General features: G+C 45.3%; 2 protein-coding genes across 2 annotated transcripts; both read right to left on the bottom strand.

The window, feature by feature from the left end:
* Nucleotides 1–3,443: 3,443 nt before the first annotated feature.
* On the bottom strand, nt 3,444–13,056 carry LOC309491558 (adhesion G protein-coupled receptor B1-like). Its single transcript, XM_082190616.1, has 23 exons — nt 12,953–13,056; nt 12,250–12,444; nt 12,092–12,160; nt 11,781–11,889; nt 11,548–11,691; nt 11,382–11,457; nt 11,035–11,137; nt 10,758–10,801; nt 9,713–9,836; nt 8,728–8,831; nt 8,451–8,553; nt 8,045–8,195; nt 7,865–7,934; nt 7,712–7,778; nt 7,275–7,360; nt 7,028–7,199; nt 6,849–6,944; nt 6,521–6,557; nt 5,778–6,412; nt 5,629–5,664; nt 5,435–5,539; nt 5,256–5,306; nt 3,444–5,163 (listed from the first exon to the last, which is right to left on the bottom strand). The coding sequence occupies exons 2-23, from the start codon at nt 12,367–12,369 to the stop codon at nt 4,966–4,968; spliced, it is 2,700 nt and encodes an 899-aa protein (XP_082046742.1). The 5' UTR covers nt 12,370–12,444; nt 12,953–13,056; the 3' UTR covers nt 3,444–4,965.
* LOC309491559 (adhesion G protein-coupled receptor B1-like) lies at nt 12,638–21,900 on the bottom strand (the record flags this gene model as incomplete). Its single annotated transcript, XM_082190617.1, has 10 exons — nt 12,638–12,643; nt 12,953–13,059; nt 18,594–18,695; nt 18,782–18,946; nt 19,472–19,636; nt 19,747–19,911; nt 19,999–20,163; nt 20,252–20,347; nt 20,431–20,580; nt 21,405–21,900. The coding sequence occupies 10 exons, from the start codon at nt 21,898–21,900 to the stop codon at nt 12,638–12,640; spliced, it is 1,617 nt and encodes a 538-aa protein (XP_082046743.1).
* Nucleotides 21,901–21,906: the final 6 nt, after the last annotated feature.

Genomic DNA, 21,906 nt, shown 5'->3' with positions numbered 1-21,906 from the left:
TGGCATTAGTGGAATTGCACTAGCATGGTTTAAATCATACTTATCTGACCATTATCAGTTTGTAGCAGTAAATGAAGAGATGTCTCACCGATCACAAGTTCAGTATGGCGTACCACAAGGCTCAGTACGAGGACCGCTGCTGTTCACTCTGTACATGCTACCCTTAGGAGATATCATTAGGAAGCATGGAATTAGTTTTCACTGTTATGCTGATGATACTCAGCTCTATATTTCTTCACGCCTTGACGAAACTTACCAATTCACAAAATTAACGGAATGCATAGCTGACATAAAAAATTGGATGACTAGTAATTTCCTACTACTTAACTCTGAAAAAACAGAGATTCTAATTATTGGACAAAAACTTCCTCACGTAATAACCTAGAATACTGTCTAACACTTTCTCCATTCTGTCACTGATGGATTTTGGGTTCCTGCCACGGTTTCCTCTGGCTTGCTTAGTTGGGGACACTTAATATTAGGGATGCACATCATATAACTGCCACCATATCGGTATCGGCCGATATATGTTCATTTTAATGTTATCGTGATCGGCCCGATAAGACAATTAGATATATTAAAGCCGATAAATAATGTATTATTTCCTTCAGCTGAGACACTTCAGATACGCACTTGTTCAACATGATGGTTTTACATTGCTTGAAAAATGATTGGAATCAATCAATCAAAAAGGAAAATATAGTTGTGCTGTAATATAGGCTGCGTAAAATTATAATGAGAACATTATAATTGTGTGCTTGGGACATGGATTTTAATGATGAGACTTTTGTTTTTGTAATCAGGCTCTCAAAAATTATATAAAAGTTTGGATTTAGATTTCTCGGCCAATATATCGGTTATCGGCTTTCAAATATAAAGAATTATCGGTTATCGGTATCAGCCAAAATTTTCATATCGGTGCATCCCTACTTAATATTCAACAATATTATTGATTTGACTGTACTGATGCCGCTGTATGAGAACTAAACTTTTTAGATGTTCTCAGATGTTGCCATGCAGTTGCTAATGTATTCTGAGTAGTTGCTATGCGGTTGCTAGGGCATTATGGATGGTTTCTAGTGTGTTTCTCCCTGTCCAGAGTGAAAGGAGTCCTGCAGCCTCGGGTCTCTGGGATCCACTGGTCTGTAGAAACGTCTCGGATCCATCATTTTCCACTGTTTTCTGCAGAAGGAGGTGAAGTGAGTCAGTGAGTAAAGCAGCAGCTCACGCTCAGCTTTAATACACAGGACTGACTCATTAAACACACCTGAGAGTGAGTCTGCCCCAGCCTCTCGAGGGGTCGTTTCTCCGCTGAGTGATGTGGAAGAATGGATTGAGTTGAGTCCCAGTGGTCTCCGTCGAGAGCTGTTCCCTGCGGAGAAGAATTGCTCTCTGAATCTGCTGGCATTTGGCCGTGACGCAGAAACACAGCTGTAATCCACTTTCACATTCACATCAGCCAGATCACGTGACTCACAATATTCAACAGCGCAATTACTTTCTCTGGGCTTGAATGAAACAAGACAAAAACCCACACAAAGCTTCGAGTGGCACATTCATACCGTCATGAGGAATTAAATAACACCCCAGCACACAATTACTGAGAGTGTTTCTGCACTTACATCCAGCCCTCTCTGACACAGTGCATTATGGGTCGCCTTCTGAATGCCACTGACTAACTGCATGACACACATGAGGTTTGACTCCAACAAAAGGACGGAAATGAATGTTGAGGGGAAGCAAGCGGTGATCATCAACCCTAGCACTAGTTCACAATGCAAAAAAATGATTTTCTTTCTCAGGATTTTCATCTTGTCAGTACAAATTTCTAAACATTCTTTAAAATGTATCAGTAGAGTTTATGGTTAAAACAAGAAATATCTGACATGAACTAGTTTTCCCTTTCAGTTTAGAATATGTTTCTGACCCCATTGGCAGATATTTGTTCATGATTTAAGCTCAAACTCACTTCATTTTCATACATTTTAGACTTAATATGTTCAGTCATTTTGCTTCTCAAGTAAATGTATCTTGATTTAAGAATGTTTTTTGCAGTGGGAATTCTGTCATCCTTTACTCGCTCTCATGTGCCATGACTTTATTTCTTCCTTTTCTTTCATGGGAAAATGAAAGAAACCTCAGGCAATCGTTCTTGTGTTCCATACGGTTGTAAGGGTGAGCAAACGATCACAGAATTTCGTGGTTTGTTCCTTTAACCTTCACCAGTCTTGTTTATTTCTATAATTAACTGTGATTGATGTAATGAGTTTGTTGGGATATCCAGTGTTTTTGCTCTCTTACATTTATAGATTCCTGTAAACAAAGGAAATCTTTCCTGAGAGAAGGAGCCTGATGCTAATGAGCAAAATACAGATGGTCATTAGTTTTTATCCTGTATAGTTGTTGTGTAATCTTTTGCTCATATTTAGACCAAAATGGAAATAGGCCCATAGTGGAAAATAAGTACATTTACATTTAGTCATTTAGCAGACGCTTTTGTCTTACAAATTAGGCCTAAATTAAGCGAGTCATCGTGAAGAGGTAAAAAACAACGCAAGAAGTGCTCAAAACACGAAGTTCAGGCATTGCTCAGAGTAGCATAAGCCCGATAAGGGAGGATTAAAGGAAAAGGAAAGAATTTTTTTTTTTTTATGAGGTTAAGTGCTCACGGAAGAGATGGGTTTTCAGAATGTTGTCAAACTAAAGTACAAACTATATTAAAGGAGAACTCTGTAACTCTAGCGAACTCTAGTCACTTCTTCGCTGATTTTCCCTTTTGTTGTCGCATGTTTTCCCCACGAGCTCCCCCTACAGCTGTGGGGGGGTGTATATTTCACAACACAGTCGTAAAAAACTCACTTGCGGCGGCCTCCTCCCCCTCTCTACCGCTGCTCATGTGCGTTTGTTTTGATCGGAGCAAGCCAACTGTATCGCGTGGAGCTATGTCTACCGAGGTGAGTAATCTGGTAATACATCATACATGCGTGTGTGTTTATGTCGAATTGCCGTAAAGCAATTTGTGTTTCGCGCTCGTTCTCGTTCTAGTTCTCGCTTCTCACGAGACTTCCAATTTCACTTTGCCGGGACGGCAGTGCGCAAGTTGCAAGGTTGGTTTTCCGCCTGGGAACGCTGGGGGGAGCGGGGAAAGTCACCAATATCACCAGAACAGGTTGTTTAACCATCCAAATGATTTCTAGACAGTTTTATTAAGTTAAAAAAGTTACCAAGTTCTCCTTTAACATTGATGACCCTAATTTAGACATTAAGCAAAAAACAAGACATCTTACATCGGCAGCATTTCTCAGAAACTACTATCATTACAACAGCTGTCTGTGATGTGTGTCAGTTTCATGTACAGATTGATTGGTGGTTTGATGCTTTCAGAACACTTGGTGCTGCAGAAACCACATTTTCAGTCAAGAAAGTGAAGAGTAGGCAGTCAGTAATTTTAAGTTCTTTTATTTTATTAGAAACTAGACACTTTTACCTTATTGTTCTTAAAACTGTACAATCACAAGAGGAGGTAAAACACACAGAGAGACTCTGTTGCTGGAGATTCAGACAGACATCGGGAACCTCACGCTAACAGGAGACGCGAGGAATATCAGCACACACACAGAGACACACACAGGTCTAAAAAACAAGACGACCGAGGGTTCAGTGTCTCAGCAATATGGAGAAATCAGTACAAAACTCTAGGGCATTTTCCTGAAGCACAGTCAGATATATCTCTAAGCTATTACTCATATTTTTCTTTCCTGAAAGTTCTTTTAGCAGCAAGACACAGCGTCTTGTTTTGTCCTTCATTTGATAGCTAATATAGTCCGAGAACAGTGTTGTCATAAAGGATTCTATAGGGTCTATAAAGGCGATATAAAACTCTGAAAATGATTAACAAAACCTGACAAGATTCTGATGTCAGTCCTGCTTGGGCATCAAGCATCTGTCCTCATATTGCACTGATGCCAGTCAATGGTTTGGCATATCTACTGCACCGGGACTCTCTCCCGTAACGTGCGCTGGGGATTCGTTCACAAGGCCGTAGAAAGAGCCGCTGGTGGGAATGGAGGGAACACAGTGATCTGATCCAATGGAGCGAAGGAGAAAACAACAGCTCGTCCGCAAAGAGTCCAAGGCTACACAGTCACTGCTGCTCCGCCTACATTACCCAGAATGCTGAGCTCATGCTGGGATACTCCATCCTGCTGCTGTTTTGGGAATGACTGAACAGTTTCATACAGTTCTTGAAAATAAACTTCGATGAACAGATATATGCTCAAAATCATAACATGATCATAAGAACGAAGGAATAACATTAATAATAATAATAATAATAATGATAATAATAACACACTACACTAATAACAGAGGAATCATGATGCTCTTATAGTCTTTTTCAAGTTTTCAGTACAATTATTTCCCCAAAGTTTGATGGAAGCGTCCAGAAATGCTCCACGCAAAGCGCTAAAAACGAACACCACAGCGACGGCAGTTCATGTGTGTCCATTCGGCACAGCTCACAACCCCAGAGGCTCATGGGAGACGGCCGACGAGATCGCTCTGGAAGGAGCCCCAAAGGGCCAAACTCGAGCAGCCGAGAAAGCTAACGACCCTCCTCTGGGAAGATTCGCCCATCCCAAACCGGAGCTGTGGAAAAATGAACGGGCACAGGCGGGTGTCCACGCCACCTCCTGGACCAGATGGAAGAGTGTTGGGAAAAGCTCTCGATGAACCAACCAGAATCTCTCCTGGCACGGAAAACCTTCAGATGCCTTCTAATGATCATCTAGAGCTGAGAGCTACTTCTGAAGCTGGAGAGACACGTATTGAAATGACAGACGGGTACAGCACTCCCCTCTCGGGTTCCTCTCTACCTCTCCGCCCTCTACATGCTCATCCCTTCATTTCCGCTCTCTTTCCCAAATCAAATTCAGACCGAGGTGTTCAGGGTTAGATGTGGTTCCCTCACACCTCTGTCTGCAGGTCAATGATGTCTTGGCCCACAAGGGGAATGGATGCTCCGGCCTTCTCCCACTCCACGCCCTGGAGATCCAGAGGAGACGCCTGAAGCGGCTCCATGTCCTTTCGGACCCAGGCAGGTGGAGACGCCTGCGTCCGGCTCATGCTCTCCCAGGAGCGATCCATGGCTCCCTGCTGCTTATCCTGGAGAGAGACATTGAGAACAGAGTTGGAGATGGCGTACTCGGCAGGGAGTGGGAAAACTTCACAGGCAGTCAAAAGACTGGGACACTTACGCTATGGTTTGTCTTGTCACTTCCAGCGGAGGAAACGCTCCATCTGACAGACTGCAGAGAGAAAATAGCATTAATCCAAAGTCCGAGCCAAGAGGTTCCCATATGTTCTTTTTTCCAGAAAGTATTCAGAGTTCAATCATGGAAAGTTCCACATATGACCGTCTGGTTCAGCGGCTCACCTTGCTGTCGGAGGCCGGTGACTCCCTGTCCTTCTCGGCGTGATGCATTTTTCTGTTGAGGTCCTGGAACATGTTCTGGTGGCGCTTTCGGGTGTGCATGATTTTCTACACGAGAGAGAAAGAAACGCTTATTAAGGTACTGTTGCAGATGTGCATTTAACTAGTGCTACAAAACTCTGAAAGTGAGTAATTACCTCAAAATCAAGTTCTGCATAACGGGATTTCTGCCTCTGTGAGAGTAAAACAGGCAAGCTTTAATATCACATCATGCAATAATCATGTAATTCATCAGACGAGGTGTTCATTGGGTGTGGCATTAGCAAGAATGAACGGCGCCTCTTACCCCCTCGCTGACCTCCAAAGAGCTCATAGACAGGGTGGAGATGGTTTCACTCTTGGACATCATGGAGTTCATGGAGTCAAAGGTGTCGCCCAGACTGCTGGTCACGTGACTCTCGCTGGAGATGTTGTGGATGTTCTGAATGGGCGAGTCGCGCTCCGAGTACGATACACTGACGCGGTCGGCGGGGAGCGTTTTGACGGCGTAGGCGGCTTGCGGTTCGGCGAAGGTTCCACTCAGATGCATGAGGCGGGCCTGCGGGAGCTCGGTGCTGATGTTGTACTTGCCGGAGCCGCTGGAGTCGTCTTTGGGTTTGGCGCGGAGGGTGGAGGTGGTGTTGGGCAGGAGCACATAACCGCTGCCGTCAGGACAGACACTCTCGGCCTGAGCGAGGGCCAGATCCACGTCCAGCTGCTTGAAGAGCTCGCTGTCACACACATACACAGGTTTCCCGCAGGATGGGTCGACCCCGCGACCTTTCTCTCTCCGCAGGGTGAGCGTGTGGCTGGAGTACTCGGGAACGGGGGGGAAGTGGCTCTTTCCGCTGGGGTTGGACGGAAGGGTGTGGAAGTTTGGGCCGAGGGGCAGGGGAAGCTGTGGAGGGGGCATCTTCTCCTCGGAAGAGCTCTTCATTCCACCTGAAGGGAAGCGGACAGACAGGTGAGACCGAGGCGTGTGGAAAACAGTCCCCCTAACCCATCAGTTATCATGAAGACTTTAATGCTCTTTGTGGTTTGTTTACTTACCTAGTCGGTTTGAGTCGCTATCCTTCTCAAAGTCAGACTGCACACGAGAAAGAAAGATAATGTCCATATAAAGTTAGTTTTGATTGAGTCACTTCCGTTGTAAAGATCATTAGTTATTAACTTAGGGGCCGCTAACACACACATCGTTCTAACAGAAAACCCTTAATGCGTTCCGGCCACTCATTTGCACAACAACAGTGTCTGAGGCTCGAGAACGCAAACCTTGAAACAGGTTCCAATGCTGACGGTGTGCACATGCTCATTACGTGGTCAGCCAATGCCAATGTTAGCATGTGAACAGCAGGAGAATGCTTGCGTGCGCACTCACCATGAGCTGCGTGTGGGCGTTCTGCAGGGAGCTTCCGGAGTCGCCGTTCCCGTCATCTTTACGATCCACAACACGGCATTTCACCGCCTCCTGAACCTGAAACACACACACACGTATGAGCTCTGGCACACTCATACACACGTTAAACACACATGTGCTGCGGTCGTGAGCGTGCTAACCTCGCGGCGCAGGATGCAGTGCACCATGACAATGATGAATCCCTCCAGGGAGTCGAAGACAGCGAAGAGGATCTGGAAGAGAGCGGAGCGGCGGTCCGTGATGGCCAACACCGCAGACATCCAGGTCAGCGCCAGGAGAGGGAGGACCACGCAGGAGCTCCACAGCGACGCCCTGCAGGACAGCACGTTAGCACAACATCCGGCTGGAGTGTGTGGTGTTTCATTAGGTGTGTTTAATGTTTCTTACCCAGCCCTCTCTTTCAGCTTGACGTCTGTGATGCCGTCTTTGGACACAAGCTTGTTGAAAACCAGAATACCAATCACCATGTTGACCTGAAAACACACAGGAGACGTCAGTGAACTGCATGTGCATGTGCTGTCGATGCAATAATCACACAGTCAGTTTTATTTATACAGCGCTTTTTAGTGTTTCAAAGCAGCTTTACAGAGATAACAGGAAAATAATGCAACAAAGTTGCATGTTGTAAGTTCAGTGACGGTTCATTTTTGTAGTAAAAAAGTTATTAATTTAGTTCATTTATATATATATCCGCTCTGGAGAAAACAGTGATGTCATCGTCCAGCTCAGTTCAGTTCTCATATAATGGTGTCAATGCAGGAGATCAATAATATTGTTGAATATTAAATGAAATGTTCACGCAGTGACCGCGAGCGTCTCCTCACCAGAACGACAGCAGCCGCCGGACCCACGAACGAGTATAAGAGACCGCCCTCGAGAGACAGCCAGCAGCTGCGGAGAACAAGAGCACAGCGTTAAACTCACTAAAACACACATGCGGAGAGAGAGACGAGAGGAACGGGATGGGGAATACTCACTAGTTGACGGTGCCGTAGCCTTTGGCTTTGGTGAAGCCGACGGAAACGGCGACGACTAAAGCGGGCAGACCTGAGAGAGATCCAGAGAGAGAGAGAAAGTTAGACACCATCCCGACAGAGATCCGGCAGAATCAGCACCAGCACACACACACACACACACACACACACACACACACTCACCCCAGCCCAGGCACAGGAAGCGTTTGCGGATGATGCGGTTTCGCAGGCGGCCCGTCACGGCCATGTAGGACTGCCACGCCTCGGTCAGGACCCAGCAGAACGAGGACAAGAAGAAGAAGTGCAGCAGCGCCGCCACCAGTGCACACATGACCTGAGAGAGAGAACCAGAGGTGAGCCGGGGCCGTCAGAGCTGAGGAAGGTCAAGGTCAGGGGTCGGGATCGGGATCAGGGTAGGGGTCGGGATCAGGTTTGGGATTGGGATGATGATTGGGATCTGGGTCGGGATCGGGATCGGGATTGGGATTGGGATCGGGATTGGGGTCGGGATCGGGATCGGGATTGGGGTCAGGATCAGGGTTGGGATCGGGATTGGGATCGGGGTCGGGATCAGGGTCGGTCGCCTCACCTTGTTGCGCGCTTGCGTCTGACTGATCAGAATGAGGGCGTTGGAGCAGATGATTGACAGACAGAAGTTGATCAGGATCACTGAACGTTCTGAGCGAATGTACCTGAGAAGAAAAAGATGATCAATGAAAACCAGTCAGTCCAACCGAGCGGTTTTAAACTGGGCTCCAAAAAGTTTGAAAACCCTAGATCCAAATGATAAGTCAATCAATAAATGAATAATATCAATCAACCCATCAAAAAAATAATAAAGTCAATCATTATGATAAGTTTCTTACTTCCACACGGAGACATAGATGATGATGAGGAGGAGGAGGGTGAGGGACGACACCCCGCATCCCACGATCAACGTAACCGACGGTAACAGAGACCTATCCATGTTCTGCGGAGAAACACAGTAAGGTCAGTGTGAACACTCACACTCACGCACGCACACACACACACACACACACACACACACACACACACACACACACACACACACACACACATCTCCCTCAGGACAGAATGACTGGCAGAAACAGGGCAGCTCATATGAAGGAGAAGTGAAGGTGAGAGAGACGCTCCACATTCCCTCACTGCTGCTCCACATTAGCACAGTTAAACGTGTGTGTGTAAAACACACACACACACACACACACACACACACACACACACACACACACACACACACACGTCTTTTAAACCATCTTTGAACTGCACGACGCGTCTAAACAGCACGCTCCGTTAATGCGTGTAAAGGGAAGCGTTGTGTTTGGACGCGTCGCGTTGCAGTGCAGAGTTGTTTTTTTCCTCTCATGCTGATAACCGAATTACAGCGCGAGGCTGCGGATGCGGTTGCCATGGCAACTGCTTCTGCGCCAAAAAAAAAAAAAAAGCAAAAGCAAAAACAACGATCCGTATCACATCTATAAATGTATTAAAGCACACAAATACACGAATGAAAGACAATCACATCTATTATCGATCATCAGATTCCTGAAGAGAACTGAAATGAACCGATCGATCATCGAACACGCATCATATCAGCTGTCAATCAAATCGTCATAATATACAAATGAAACTCTCACATGAAAGATAATCACATCCAATCAACCGATGATAAACAAGGTTTTAATCAATGCTGTTCGGTTACCAGGAGGATCGCTTCATTTTCACACACACACACACACACACACACACACACACACACACACACACACACACACACACACACACACACACACACACTCACTCACACACAGGTGATGATCGGACACTCACCGGGTCGGGGTTCGGTCGCGCGATCAGGGCGAAGGTGGACAGTCCGTCACACACACATGTGGTTCTGGAGTCGCGCGACACGGATCTGCAGGAGCGCGCGGACCAGGAGCCGAGCAGGGACGCGCTGCGCGCACACAAGCACACACACACACGTTAGATACACTTTGAAATAAAGCTCTCTCTCACACACACAGCAGAGCAGCTCATCCAGACTCACACACTCTGATGATTACCATATCCATAACCATATTTACATGCTAGGCATTTAGAAGATATCATGTCATATCATAAAATGTTTCTTGGCCATTTTATGTTGCGCTCAGAACATTGAGTACTGGTGTTAAAATATATATATCCTTCATGCATAAATAATTGTATTTTATTCTATATTGTTATTATACTGCATATTCCTTTCTGTCAATATTCAATTCTGCTGTTAAAGTGTGCATTTGGAAATATGCATATAAAGACAATCGTGCCAATATAGTCTTGATGCTTTCAACAGTATTTCAAATGATCTCCACACACACACACACACACACACACACACACACACACACACACACACACACACACACACACACACACACACACACACACACACACCATTAAATGATCTGATCACACAGAAACTCAACTGTTTAAATGTGTGAGTGTGTGTTCACGTATGCGTGAATGTGTGTGTGCATTTGTGAGTGTGTGTGTGTGTGTGTGAGTGTGTGTGTGTGTGAGTGTGAGTGTGTGACAGGCAATGTTTATGTGGGCAGTGTATGGTGAAAAGAACCATTGAAAGGTTTTGAATGCCCTGTGAATATTCATAAGGTCATTAGTGATGAGTGGAGTGGGGGCGGAGACTCATTTGAATATGATTAGCGGCTGTCAGGGAGGTGTGGAGATGACACAGTGTACGAGGGCAGAAGAGTGTGTGTGACCTTTAGAGCTGCAACAACACACACACACACACACACACACACACACACACACACACACACACACACACACACACACACACACACACACACACATCACAAGAGGTTCCACCCACCTCTCGCTCTCGTCCCAGGCGATGCAGGTCTCATTAACAGTGCCCTGCAGAGAGAGAGAGAGAGAGAGAGAGAGAGAGAGAGAGAGAGAGAGAGAGAGAGATGCTGTTAGGCGGTGTTTGATCTGTGTCATATGTCACTTCCTCCATGTTCTCAACACACACACACTCACAAACACACACACACACACACACTCACTCACTCACTCACTCACTCACTCACTCACTCACTCACTCACTCATCTTCCACAGAACGAGTGATACGCTCTCGGGGACTCACGTTGTGCAGGTGAGGGAAGTCGATCTCGACAGGTGCCGACAGGAACCCAGGGTTGGGCTTCACCGTTACCGTGACGACCTTTGAGTTGAGCAGTGTGCTGTTGCTATGAAGAACGAGATCATCGATGATCAGAATCACTGTTATTGATCATGCATTTTATCACTTTGTGCTGAAATGATTATTTAACAAAAAAATTGCATTTGAGTTTTACGGGGTAATTCATTTGTAGACAATTTTAGTTTTTCTAGAAATTTGATTACATGCATTTTAAGCAGAAGCTTGTAAATCAGAAGATTTGTAAGTGTGTGTGTGTGTGAGTGTGAGTGTGTGTGAGTGTGTGTGTTTACCTCTGTAAGGACAGGATGGGACCCAGATTTCTGTAGAGAACGATACCGGTGACGAACCCCGTGCTCTGCTCAGCGTCTACACACACACATTCAGAGCTGCATTAGCCTCAGTACACAGGTGTGTGTGTGTGAGTATGTGTGTGTGTGTGTGTGTGTGTGTGTGTACCTGGCACGTCTAGACTCAGGGCATTGCGGGACACTGTGATTTTCTCTTCTGCATTGCGAACCCAGTCGATCATCCCGCGCCAGCCCTTCAGAGGAAAGGTCAGGTCGGAGGTCATGGTTCGGGGTCGCTTCTGGATGCTCAGCTCTGAAGGGGCGTCAGAAAACAACAGTCAAACACACACACACACACACACACACATGTCGTCTCGCACTCGGGACCCGTCTCACACTCACCCAGATTCTCGGTGACCTCATAGATGTCCTGGAAATCTCTCATCTGACGCCCGATCATGTCGATGAAGTTCTCCACCAGACTGAAGAACTCCTTGATGTTGGCGCCCATCTGAAGCACAACAAACCCGAGCGTGAATGACTTGTTGACTGATTCATCAGTGTGTGTGTGTGTGTGTGTGTGTGTGTGTGTGTGCGTTGTCTGCTGTCACAGATTGGCATGTGGGCGCACTCGATTTCTCTGCTTCTTTATTTGGTATGAAGACACAATGTGCATGAACACGTACGTCAGTGGAAATCACACACACACTCACCAGCTGAGCTTCCTCCCATTTCTCTCGGTGTGTCTCCTGCAGTAAGTTGCTTATGGTGTGAGCGTAATTCTGTGGGTCAAACAATGAAAGGGTTATTAGATCAGATATTCAGTTTTCCCATCACCATTACATGTGTTGCTCATGGGGACGGTGTTTACCTCCACATCTGCGTTGCTCAGGCTCATCTTGGAGCCTCTGAAGATCTCCGTGCTGTTCCTCAGGACCTCCATCACTGCTAGCAGGTCTCCGCTGTACTTCGTGCTGTCGATCGATGCCATCCTGAGTTTGGACAGAACCTCGGACACGCCGTCCACCAGCTGACCGCTCTGAGACCGGGTCACATGATCACGCGTCTGGCAAGAGAAGGACCGTTAGGAATCCAGTCCTCCAACCGTAATGCCACGGTTAACACAAAAGAGGCTTTCGCACCGGGTGGTTCTAGTAACTCAGTTCTAGGAACTAGCCATCAGGATGGTTCCCTCAAGAATGTTTTCCTGGTTGCATTCGCACCGCCAGTAGGAACTCTGAAGTGACGTGTTCATTAGTTTACGTCTAATATGTTATTAGATAGAACTGTTATACATAGAAAGAAGTCATAGAAAGTTATTAGCGTATGGTGTGTGGTTGATGTCCCTGAGAAGAAATACATAATCATGTTTGGCTTGTTCCCTTTAAAGTTGCATTGGATTTTCTCCTCAGTGTAAAGGTTAAGAGGTCCATCTATCACTGTTTTCCATGTTTGCAGAGTTAGTTTCTGGAGTAAATATATAGGCTATAATAGTAAATAGTTCTAGGAACTATGAAGAGGTTCCTCCGGTGCGAACGCCCCTGATGTACTAGTATTTGTCTGATGGTGCTTACCAGGGTCTGGATGTCCTGGAATTCTTTGGAAACACATTTGATGTGAGTTGGGTTCTCCCAGAAGGCCAGACCTACGGCGTCCAGCGTGCATCTGCGGAGGATCAGGCCTGCAGGAGTCAAAGAGAGGAGGGTTACAAGTCAAGTCAAGTCAAGTCAAGTTTATTTGTATAGCGCTTTTCACAATACAGATTGCATCAAAGCAGCTTCACAGTATTAAATTAAAATAATACAACAAAGTTTGTTTCAAGAGGAATTTATTGATTGATAAAATTAAATTAAATATCCCCAAAATATCCCCAACTGAGCAAGCCAAAGGCAACAGTGGCAAGGAACCGAAAAACTCCATCAAGTGACCTAATGGTGTCCTAAAACTCCATCAGGTGCCTTAATGGAGAAAAAAAAAAAAAACCTTGGGAGAACCCAGGCTCAGTCGGGGGCCAGTTCTCCTCTGGCATTGGATAGAGGCCGGATTGTAGTTTGAACTGTAGGATTATATGAATGCCTGGCTGAAGAGATGCGACTTTAATCTAGTTTTAAACTGGGAGAGCGAGTCTGAGCAACGAACAGTATCAGGAAGACTATTCCAGAGTTTTGGAGCCAAATGTGAAAATGCTCTCCCTCCTTTGGTGGTTCTGGATATCCTAGGTATGACCAAAAGCCTTGAATTTAGTGATCTCAAAGAGCGCGATGGATTATAGGGCGATAGAAGATCCGTTAAATAGACTGGAGCTAAGCCGTTTAGGGCTTTATAAGTCAGTAGCAATACCTTGTAATTAATACGGAACTTTATAGGTAACCAATGCAGTGATGATAAAATCGGTGTTATATGATCATATTTTCTTGATCTCGTAAGAACTCTAGCGGCGGCATTTTGGACTAACTGTAGCTTGTTTATTGAGGATGCAGGACAACCAGCTAATAAAGCATTACAGTAATCCAGTCTCGAGGTCATGAATGCATGAACTAACTTTTCTGCATCAGAAACTGATAGCATATTACGTAGCTTAGCAATGTTTCTAAGGTGGAAAAAGGCTGTTTTTGTAACATAAGAAATATGATTTTCAAAAGACAGGTTGCAATCGAGTATAACACCCAGGTCTTTTACTGTAGAGGATAAAGTAACAGGACATCCTATGATGTTAAAGTTGTATTGTGCGAGGTTTTGTGGGCGGTTTTTTGAACCGATAAGTATTACCTCTGTCTTGTCTGGATTTAATAAAAGAAAATTACGCGTCATCCAATCTTTTATATCTTTAACACACTCTGTCAATTTGGAAAATGTAGCGTTTTCATCCGGCCGTGATGAAATATATATTTGAGTGTCATCAGCATAACAATGGAAACTAATTCCATGTTTCCTTATAATATTTCCAAGTGGCATCATATATATTGAAAATAACAGGGGGCCTAATACAGATCCCTGCGGCACTCCATAGTTTACTGGAGTTATGATCGATTTTTCTCCATTTAAATAGACAAAATGGTAGCGGTCAGATAGGTATGATTTGAACCAGCTTAGTGCTTGTCCTTGAACACCAGTATAATTTTGTAGTCGATCTAAGAGTATTGTGTGATCTATAGTATCGAACGCAGCACTAAGATCAAGTAAAACTAGTATTGAGATACAGCCTTGGTCAGAAGCTAAAAGTAAATCATTTGTGATTTTAACGAGCGCAGTTTCAGTGCTATGATGCGGTCTGAATCCAGACTGAAACTTTTCATAGATATCATTTTGTTGCAAGAAAGAGCCCAGTTGAGCGGACACCACTTTTTCTAATATTTTAGACATAAATGGAAGATTTGAAATGGGTCTATAATTTGCTAGATTATTATGATCTAATTGTGGTTTCTTAATGAGAGGTTTTATAACTGCCAGTTTAAATGTTCTTGGAACATGACCTAAAGATAAAGACGAGTTAATAATATTGAGGAGAGGCTCTTCCACTACAGATAACACTTCTTTCAGTAGTTTAGTTGGTATAGGATCTAATAAACATGTTGTTGTTTTAGATGAAGTGATAAGTTTATTTAACTCTTTTTGTTCTATAGTTGTAAAGCACTGTAATTGTTCTTTCGGGGTGATAATTGAAGCTGAATTGTAAGGCGCGATTGAAGATTGAACGTTTATAATTGTGGTTCTGATGCTTTCTATTTTCTCAGTGAAGTAGTTCATGAAATCATTACTACTGAACTGTAACGGGATATTTTGTTCGGGTGACGTCTGTTTATTTGTTAGTCTAGCCACGGTGTTAAATAGAAACCTTGGATTGTTTTGGTTGTTTTCTATTAGTTTGCGGAGGTGCTCAGCCCTGGCAGCTTTTAGGGCCTTTTTATAACGTGACATACTGTCTTTCCACGCGATTCTAAAGACCTCTAAATTAGTTTGTTTCCATTTACGCTCTAAAATACGGGTTTCTCTCTTTAAAACATGCGTAGTATTGTTATACCATGGTGCTTTATTTTTCTCTCTGACCTTTTTTAATTTAATAGGTGCAACCACATCCAATGTTCTAGAGAGAATGGTGCTCATAGTGCTAGTTAGTTCTTCTAGTTCATCTGTTTGTTTGGGTTCAGGCAGCAGCTGAGACAGATTAGATAAGCAATTTGAGAAATTATCTATGGTGGATGGGAGGATTGTTCTGCCTGGTTGATAACGCGACGCCGCATGACATATTACAGCAGTACGTAATATGCAAGTTACCATGTAGTGATCAGTGACTTCATCACTTTGTGGAATGATATCTATATCGGTTGGATCGGTTCCGTGTGATATAATTAAATCGAGTGTATGATTAAGACGATGAGTTGGTCCGGTGACGTTTTGCTTGACCCCAAATGAATTTAATAAATCTGTAAACGCAGCTCCTAACGCATCATTTGGATTATCTACGTGTATGTTAAAATCTCCAACAATTAATGCTTTATCGACATTGACTAATAGGTCTGAGAGAAAATCTGCAAACTCTTTTAGGAAATCAGCGTAAGGCCCTGGCGGTCTATATACGGTAGCCAAGGCTAGGGATAATAGGGATGTTTTTCTAACATCTAAGAGCGTAACATTTAGTACAAGTACTTCAAATGAAATAAACTTATAACCCGTTTTCTGAGTAACATTTAGAATATCTTTATAAATGGTTGCAACACCTCCGCCACGGCCAATCAGACGGGGCTCATGCTTATAACAGTATCCAGGAGGAGTAGACTCATTAATACCGAAATAATCATTTGGTTTAAGCCAGGTTTCAGTAAGGCAAAGTACATCGAAGCTATTATCTGTGACTATTTCATTTACAATAACTGCCTTAGGTGTGAGTGATCTAATGTTTAGAAGACCTAGCTTTAGAAATAGTTTTTGTTTACTAATAGCAACATTTTCTGTTTTAATAACAATTAGATTTTTCCTAGATCCTGCATTAGATTTATTATTTGATCTCACTAAACGAGGAATAGACACGGTTTCTATGCAATGTTCTACACTAGTATTTATATCAGTTGAATTGGTGCAGCAGAGACTATGATTTGGACTTTTGGTTACTAGTCAAAGGGTATTTAACATTTTGGAGATGTTATCTGACAGAAGATCCGCTCCGAATCTGCTTGGGTGTAAGCCATCAGCACGGAAAAGCCTAGGACGCTCCCAAAACAGATTCCAATTATTTACAAAGAGCAGTTTCTGCTCATTGCACCATGACATTAACCATTCATTTAGCGCAAATAATCTGCTGAATTTTTCATGCCCTAGTCGGTACGTGGGAAGCGGTCCTGACACAATGATCGTTGTTTCAGGCGATGTGCTGCGTACCGTATCGATTAGATTCCTGAAGTCTTTCTTCAGAATCTCCGTCTGGCGCAGCCTGATGTCGTTCACTCCCGCGTGCAGGACCACAGTTCCGACGCGCTCGTCACCGTTCAGGATCTCGGGAACGCGAGCAGCGATTTCAGAAACACGAGCACCAGGGAAGCAGTGACTTTGCACCTTACTTGTACCTAACGTAGCGTGTACGTGCCGAACGATGGAATCGCCGATGATCACAGCATCGCGTTCTGTTTCGCGTAGAGGGGAGAAGCGGTTTTGTGTCGATAACTCGAAAACCGGGAGGGTCGGAGAAAGTCTTGGTCTAAACCTGACTCGCGTCTTCCGCTGCGGAACCACCCAGGCTTCGTGGTGGCGTGTTGGAGCCGGAGTGAACGAGACCATGGCTGATTGCGACCGATGCTGAGGAACGCACGGAGTAGACGCGGTCGGAGTCAGCGGGTTAGTAACGTTAAACACTGATTTGTGTGCGTCGGCGCGTGATGTTTCAAGAGCCAAACACCGGTCTCTCAGCTCGGCCTGTCTCAATAAAAGGTTGTGGATCTGTTTCTCAACAGCTTCCAGCTCAGACTGCAGTGCGTGAAGCTCAAATGTGTCCTCACCTGCACCAAGCGGTAGACTACTTACATCTGATATATTCGCCATTTTAACAGATGGACAGTGAGTTAGCAACGAAGCTACCAGTGATGCTATCAATATTAATACTAATTTATATTATAAGTTTGTTTGTAAATGAGTGTGGAGAAGACGCGTTCAGCCGTGATCCACGGACGTAACCTTTAAGAGTATGCAGCGTTGGATCACTAATAGGCTTGAGACGCGTCTGCTCAACAGTCCGCGTTGTAACTATGAGGTTTTTTAGTGGTAGGGGTGTAGAGTAGACGCACGATAGGCGAAAAAAAAGTGTTTGTTTATAAGTGAGTGTGGAGAAGACTCGTTCAGCCGTGATCCACGGACGTAACCTTTAAGAGTATGCAGCGTTGGATCACTAATAGGCTTGAGACGCGTCTGCTCAACAGTCCGCGTTGTAACAATGAGGTTTGAGCAGTAGTGCTTCTCAGTGAGGAAGAGTAGAAAATGTTCGTTGTAAGCGGGTTTAAAGAGAAAAATCAAGAATTATAAATCAAATCGATAGAGCTCCAAAAACAACAACGCATTCAGACGCAACGCATGATAATGACAGGACAAGACATTATTCACCGTGTTTGTTGAGTGTTTCTTATTCACCTGAGCTTTTATGAACTCAAAGGCGCGAGAGAAAATAAATAAATAAAAATAGCTGAGCGCAAGGGTGGCGCGTTAACAGGCTAGCGAATTACTAGCGTGTTATGCGTCAGGGTTGGGTAAGCTGTATTTAGTAGTAATATAAACAACTAGAAATTGTAGTAAATGATGGTTCAAAACAAGGAAATACGAGGCTAAGACGGAGCTTACAGCTCCGAAGCAAACACACTCACAGCAGGCAGCGAGAAAAATCAAGAATTATAAATCAAATCGATAGAGCTCCAAAAACAACAACGCATTCAGACGCGACGCATGATAATAACAGGACAAGACATTACTCACCGTGTTTGTTGAGTGATTCTTACTCACCTGAGCTTTTATGAACTCAAAGGCGCGAGCGCGCGAGAGACAAATAAATAAATAAAAATAGCTGAGCGCACGGGTGGCGCGTTAGCAGGCTAGCGAATTACTACCGTGTTGTGCTAGTAGCAACGGAAAGGTTAGTAGCAACGGTTACAGACGGCCTCTTTCCCTAAACTCAGGCCAGCGACCCACACTGGGCACAGAAGCTAGAGCGCTGGACGAGAGATCTGAGATCAGTACCTGTGGCGTCGGACGGGCAGGGCACAGCAGCCGTGTCGCCCGCCGGCGTCTTCTTCCACACCACACTGCCATAGTTCTCCTCTCCGCAGATCTCGTGAGGTTCTGACAAACACATTTATAAGCAATTAAAACTCACCTCAAAACTGGTGCATGCATTACTGAGAGTTAAATCTGGTTTGGGGTTTCACCTGGGCACCGCTTCTCGTTGCAGTTTCTCATCTCTGATTTATCACCGTTGCAAGGCTCTCCGCCAAAGAAAGGTCCTTCACACACTCTCTGTCTGAGCTGATGACCTCCACCACAGGACTTACTGCAACTGCCCCACGAGCTCCACAGCAGCCACCTTCCGTCCACTAGAGGGCGACAACACATCTCTCATTTAAACACTTGTTTACAGATATTTAGGAACAAAAACAACTTCTGTCAGGACCACTTTCATCAAATGTGATTGATAATTAGCATACAGTTGGACAGTGGATTGGCGGTATGGTTCTGTTCTGGGCAAGAACTCCCTGCATGTATAAGAGCAGGGCAATAAGAGCAATGATAAACAGAACAGAACCAACATGGTTGCAGATATCATTAATTCAATATTTTAAAGTACAACATAATTCAAGAATTTAGTCTGATTCAAAGGGGAATCAGAATCCTGACTGACGAGATGAGGAGCTGGGGAGGGAGGAGGGTCATTTTCTCCTGAGAATCGCGAAAGCTGCTGATAATACTGAAGGAGCTTATATATGTATACAGTGATAGGAGTCGTATTCCTATAGGTAGACGTGGATCAGCTGAGAGTCACTGATGAGAGCTTGACTAAAGTGACCTGCCAGAACTGACGCTACGCTTCATTTCATATGCATATGTGAGGAATACTGTACCTGGGCAGTCTCTGAGGAAGCAGTTGCTGGTTTCTAGCCATTCTCCTCTGCACTCTGAGCCTCCGTACGAGGGGCCGTTACACTCACGGGTTCTCTGCATCGTTCCATTAGAGCAAGAGGACGAGCAGGGAGTCCATGCAGACCAATCGTTCCAGGAACCATCAACTACAGAGGAGGGAAGATTAAAGCTGTTATTGAAAGGGCTTGAATTATGGAGGTGTACAGTGCCATCTGGTGCTGAGATCTGGAATAGCGCTCAGGCTGAGAGTACTGACCTGGGCAGACAGCAATGTTGCAGAACTTGGTTTGTTTGGTGGGTCCGCGGCAGGGTTCTCCTCCATTACGAGGTTGTTTGCAGGTACGTACGCGATCACGGTATCCACGACCACATGTGGACGAGCACAAACTCCAGGGAGCCCATTCGTCCCACAATCCATTTACTGCACAAGCAGAGTCGTTAGTCAATCACTCATCCCGTGATATGGACAAATTAATATTGACAAATGTGTGTGTGTGAATTGAAGTACCTGGGCAGACGGCAGTGTTGTTGCAGGGTCGATTCTCTCTCAAAGGGCCGGTGCATTGGCTGCTGTGACCAGATGTCATGCAGGAACGTGCGCGAGTTTGCCAGCCTTCGCCACAGCTCACAGAACACATACTCCATGAGGACCACGTGTCCTGCTGGGTTTCTTCTGCAAAAAACAGGAGCATAACAAAGAGTTTGATTCAGCACTACACTTTCACTATTCCAGACTGCTTTTCTAGTGTTGCCATACACACCTTTCTCAGGGGCCTGATTAGCCATGATGGTGCCATCAGAGTCACGCCGCTGGCCGATGATGGAGCGCAGACCTTGACTTCTCTGCCGCACTTGACCTGCATAAATCAACACAAACCCAGGTGTAAGATCTGACAGCTCTCACTTTGACTGCGGGCACATTTATGCACAGTGAACTGACCGATGCATGGCTGAGGGTTGCAGGAGCGTCCCTCCTCAACGACACCCTCACACACGCCATCCTCAGGCTGGCAGGCGCGACTGCGCACCTGGACTCCACCACCACACTCGCTACTGCACTCGGACCAGCGGCCCCATCCGTTCCAGCCTCCTGCAAACACAACACACACATATACTGGATGAGTAATGCTGAAGAGGTGGAGGACAGAACATTCACTGCAGATGAGTCATGATAATGCTGCCGTCAGTGCTGACACCTGCTGGCCAACTCTTGTTACTGCATTCAAACTTCATCAGCACAATAGAGGCGTCAAATCTGCCTGTCAACTTATTGACAATCGATGCAGCATTGTTTTCTCATAAATGAAGGTTTTGATTTCAAAGAGGCTGGCTCTATAACAGCAGGGGGAAAAGTCTCAAAGACAAACAAATGCCTTTTAACCTTTTCTAAGCAAAATGGAGCTTTGAAGGCCAAATGCCAGGACGCTGCATGATACGGCCATTTGAAATGGGGAATCGAGGCGCTCTTTGGATGTGTTTTTTTGTAGCCCAGCATGGTTGCTATAACAACCTCAAGCACTGAGGCATTGATTTGTTTAGCGGAGGTTCGGGGAGCTCGACTATAGAGCAGAACCACATCCAGTCAAGTCAAGTCACCTTCATTTATATAGCACTTTTAACAATATAGATTGTTTCAAAGGAGCTTTACAGTGATAATAGGAAATTAAAGGAACAGATTGTTTTGCCTTTACAGCAGCTCTAGAATAAAGTTATTGTCCAGCTAAAGTTAGTTTTGATTGATTCACTTCTGTTGCAAAGATCATTAGTTATTAACTTAGGGGGAGCTTACACGAAACAGTTTAAACTGAAAACAGAAAACTTTTAATGCGTTTTGAGGAGTGCATACAAATTTGCTTGCACTTTACCAAATAAATGGGTCGCCACTGGACCCTTGCATCTCTCTCACACACTTACGCATGATCTCTGCGTCGCGGCCGCTGTCTCTAGTGGTGGGCGTGCACTTCTCGGTGTAGACTCCGCCCCTGTAACAGCCACCGTTCTTCCTCTTGGGCGGTTCCCAGCACTGGCAGGGAGTCATCATGATGCCACAGGGGTTTCCGTGGGTGCTGGTCGCCAGGCAATCTTCCAACCATTGGCACAGCATCTCGCAGGCAGGCATACTGGGGTTCCTCTTTCCCACGACCAGAAACTCAGCGCCGAACTGGCTGCCTTCGCTCCCCTCGTCTTCCTCCACGGGCTCCACACCGAGACTCGGCGTCACCTTCCGCACCTGCAGGAACTGTTTGCTGGACTCCAGGTAGGCCACGGTGGAGGAAGCGTCGCACAGGCGCACCACCTCGTCGAAGCTCTCCATGCCCAGGTACGTGCGCGAGGTCTCCAGGAAGGAGTCGAACTGGAAGGTTCGGATCTGTCGAGGGGTGCAGGTCTCAGTAGGCTTGGTGATCTTCATGTAGAC

This window comes from Leuciscus leuciscus, assembly GCF_965113295.1.
Source record: "Leuciscus leuciscus genome assembly, contig: HAP1_SCAFFOLD_351, whole genome shotgun sequence".
Lineage (NCBI taxonomy): Eukaryota > Metazoa > Chordata > Actinopteri > Cypriniformes > Leuciscidae > Leuciscus > Leuciscus leuciscus.
This window is presented reverse-complemented; position numbering and strand designations above follow the sequence as displayed.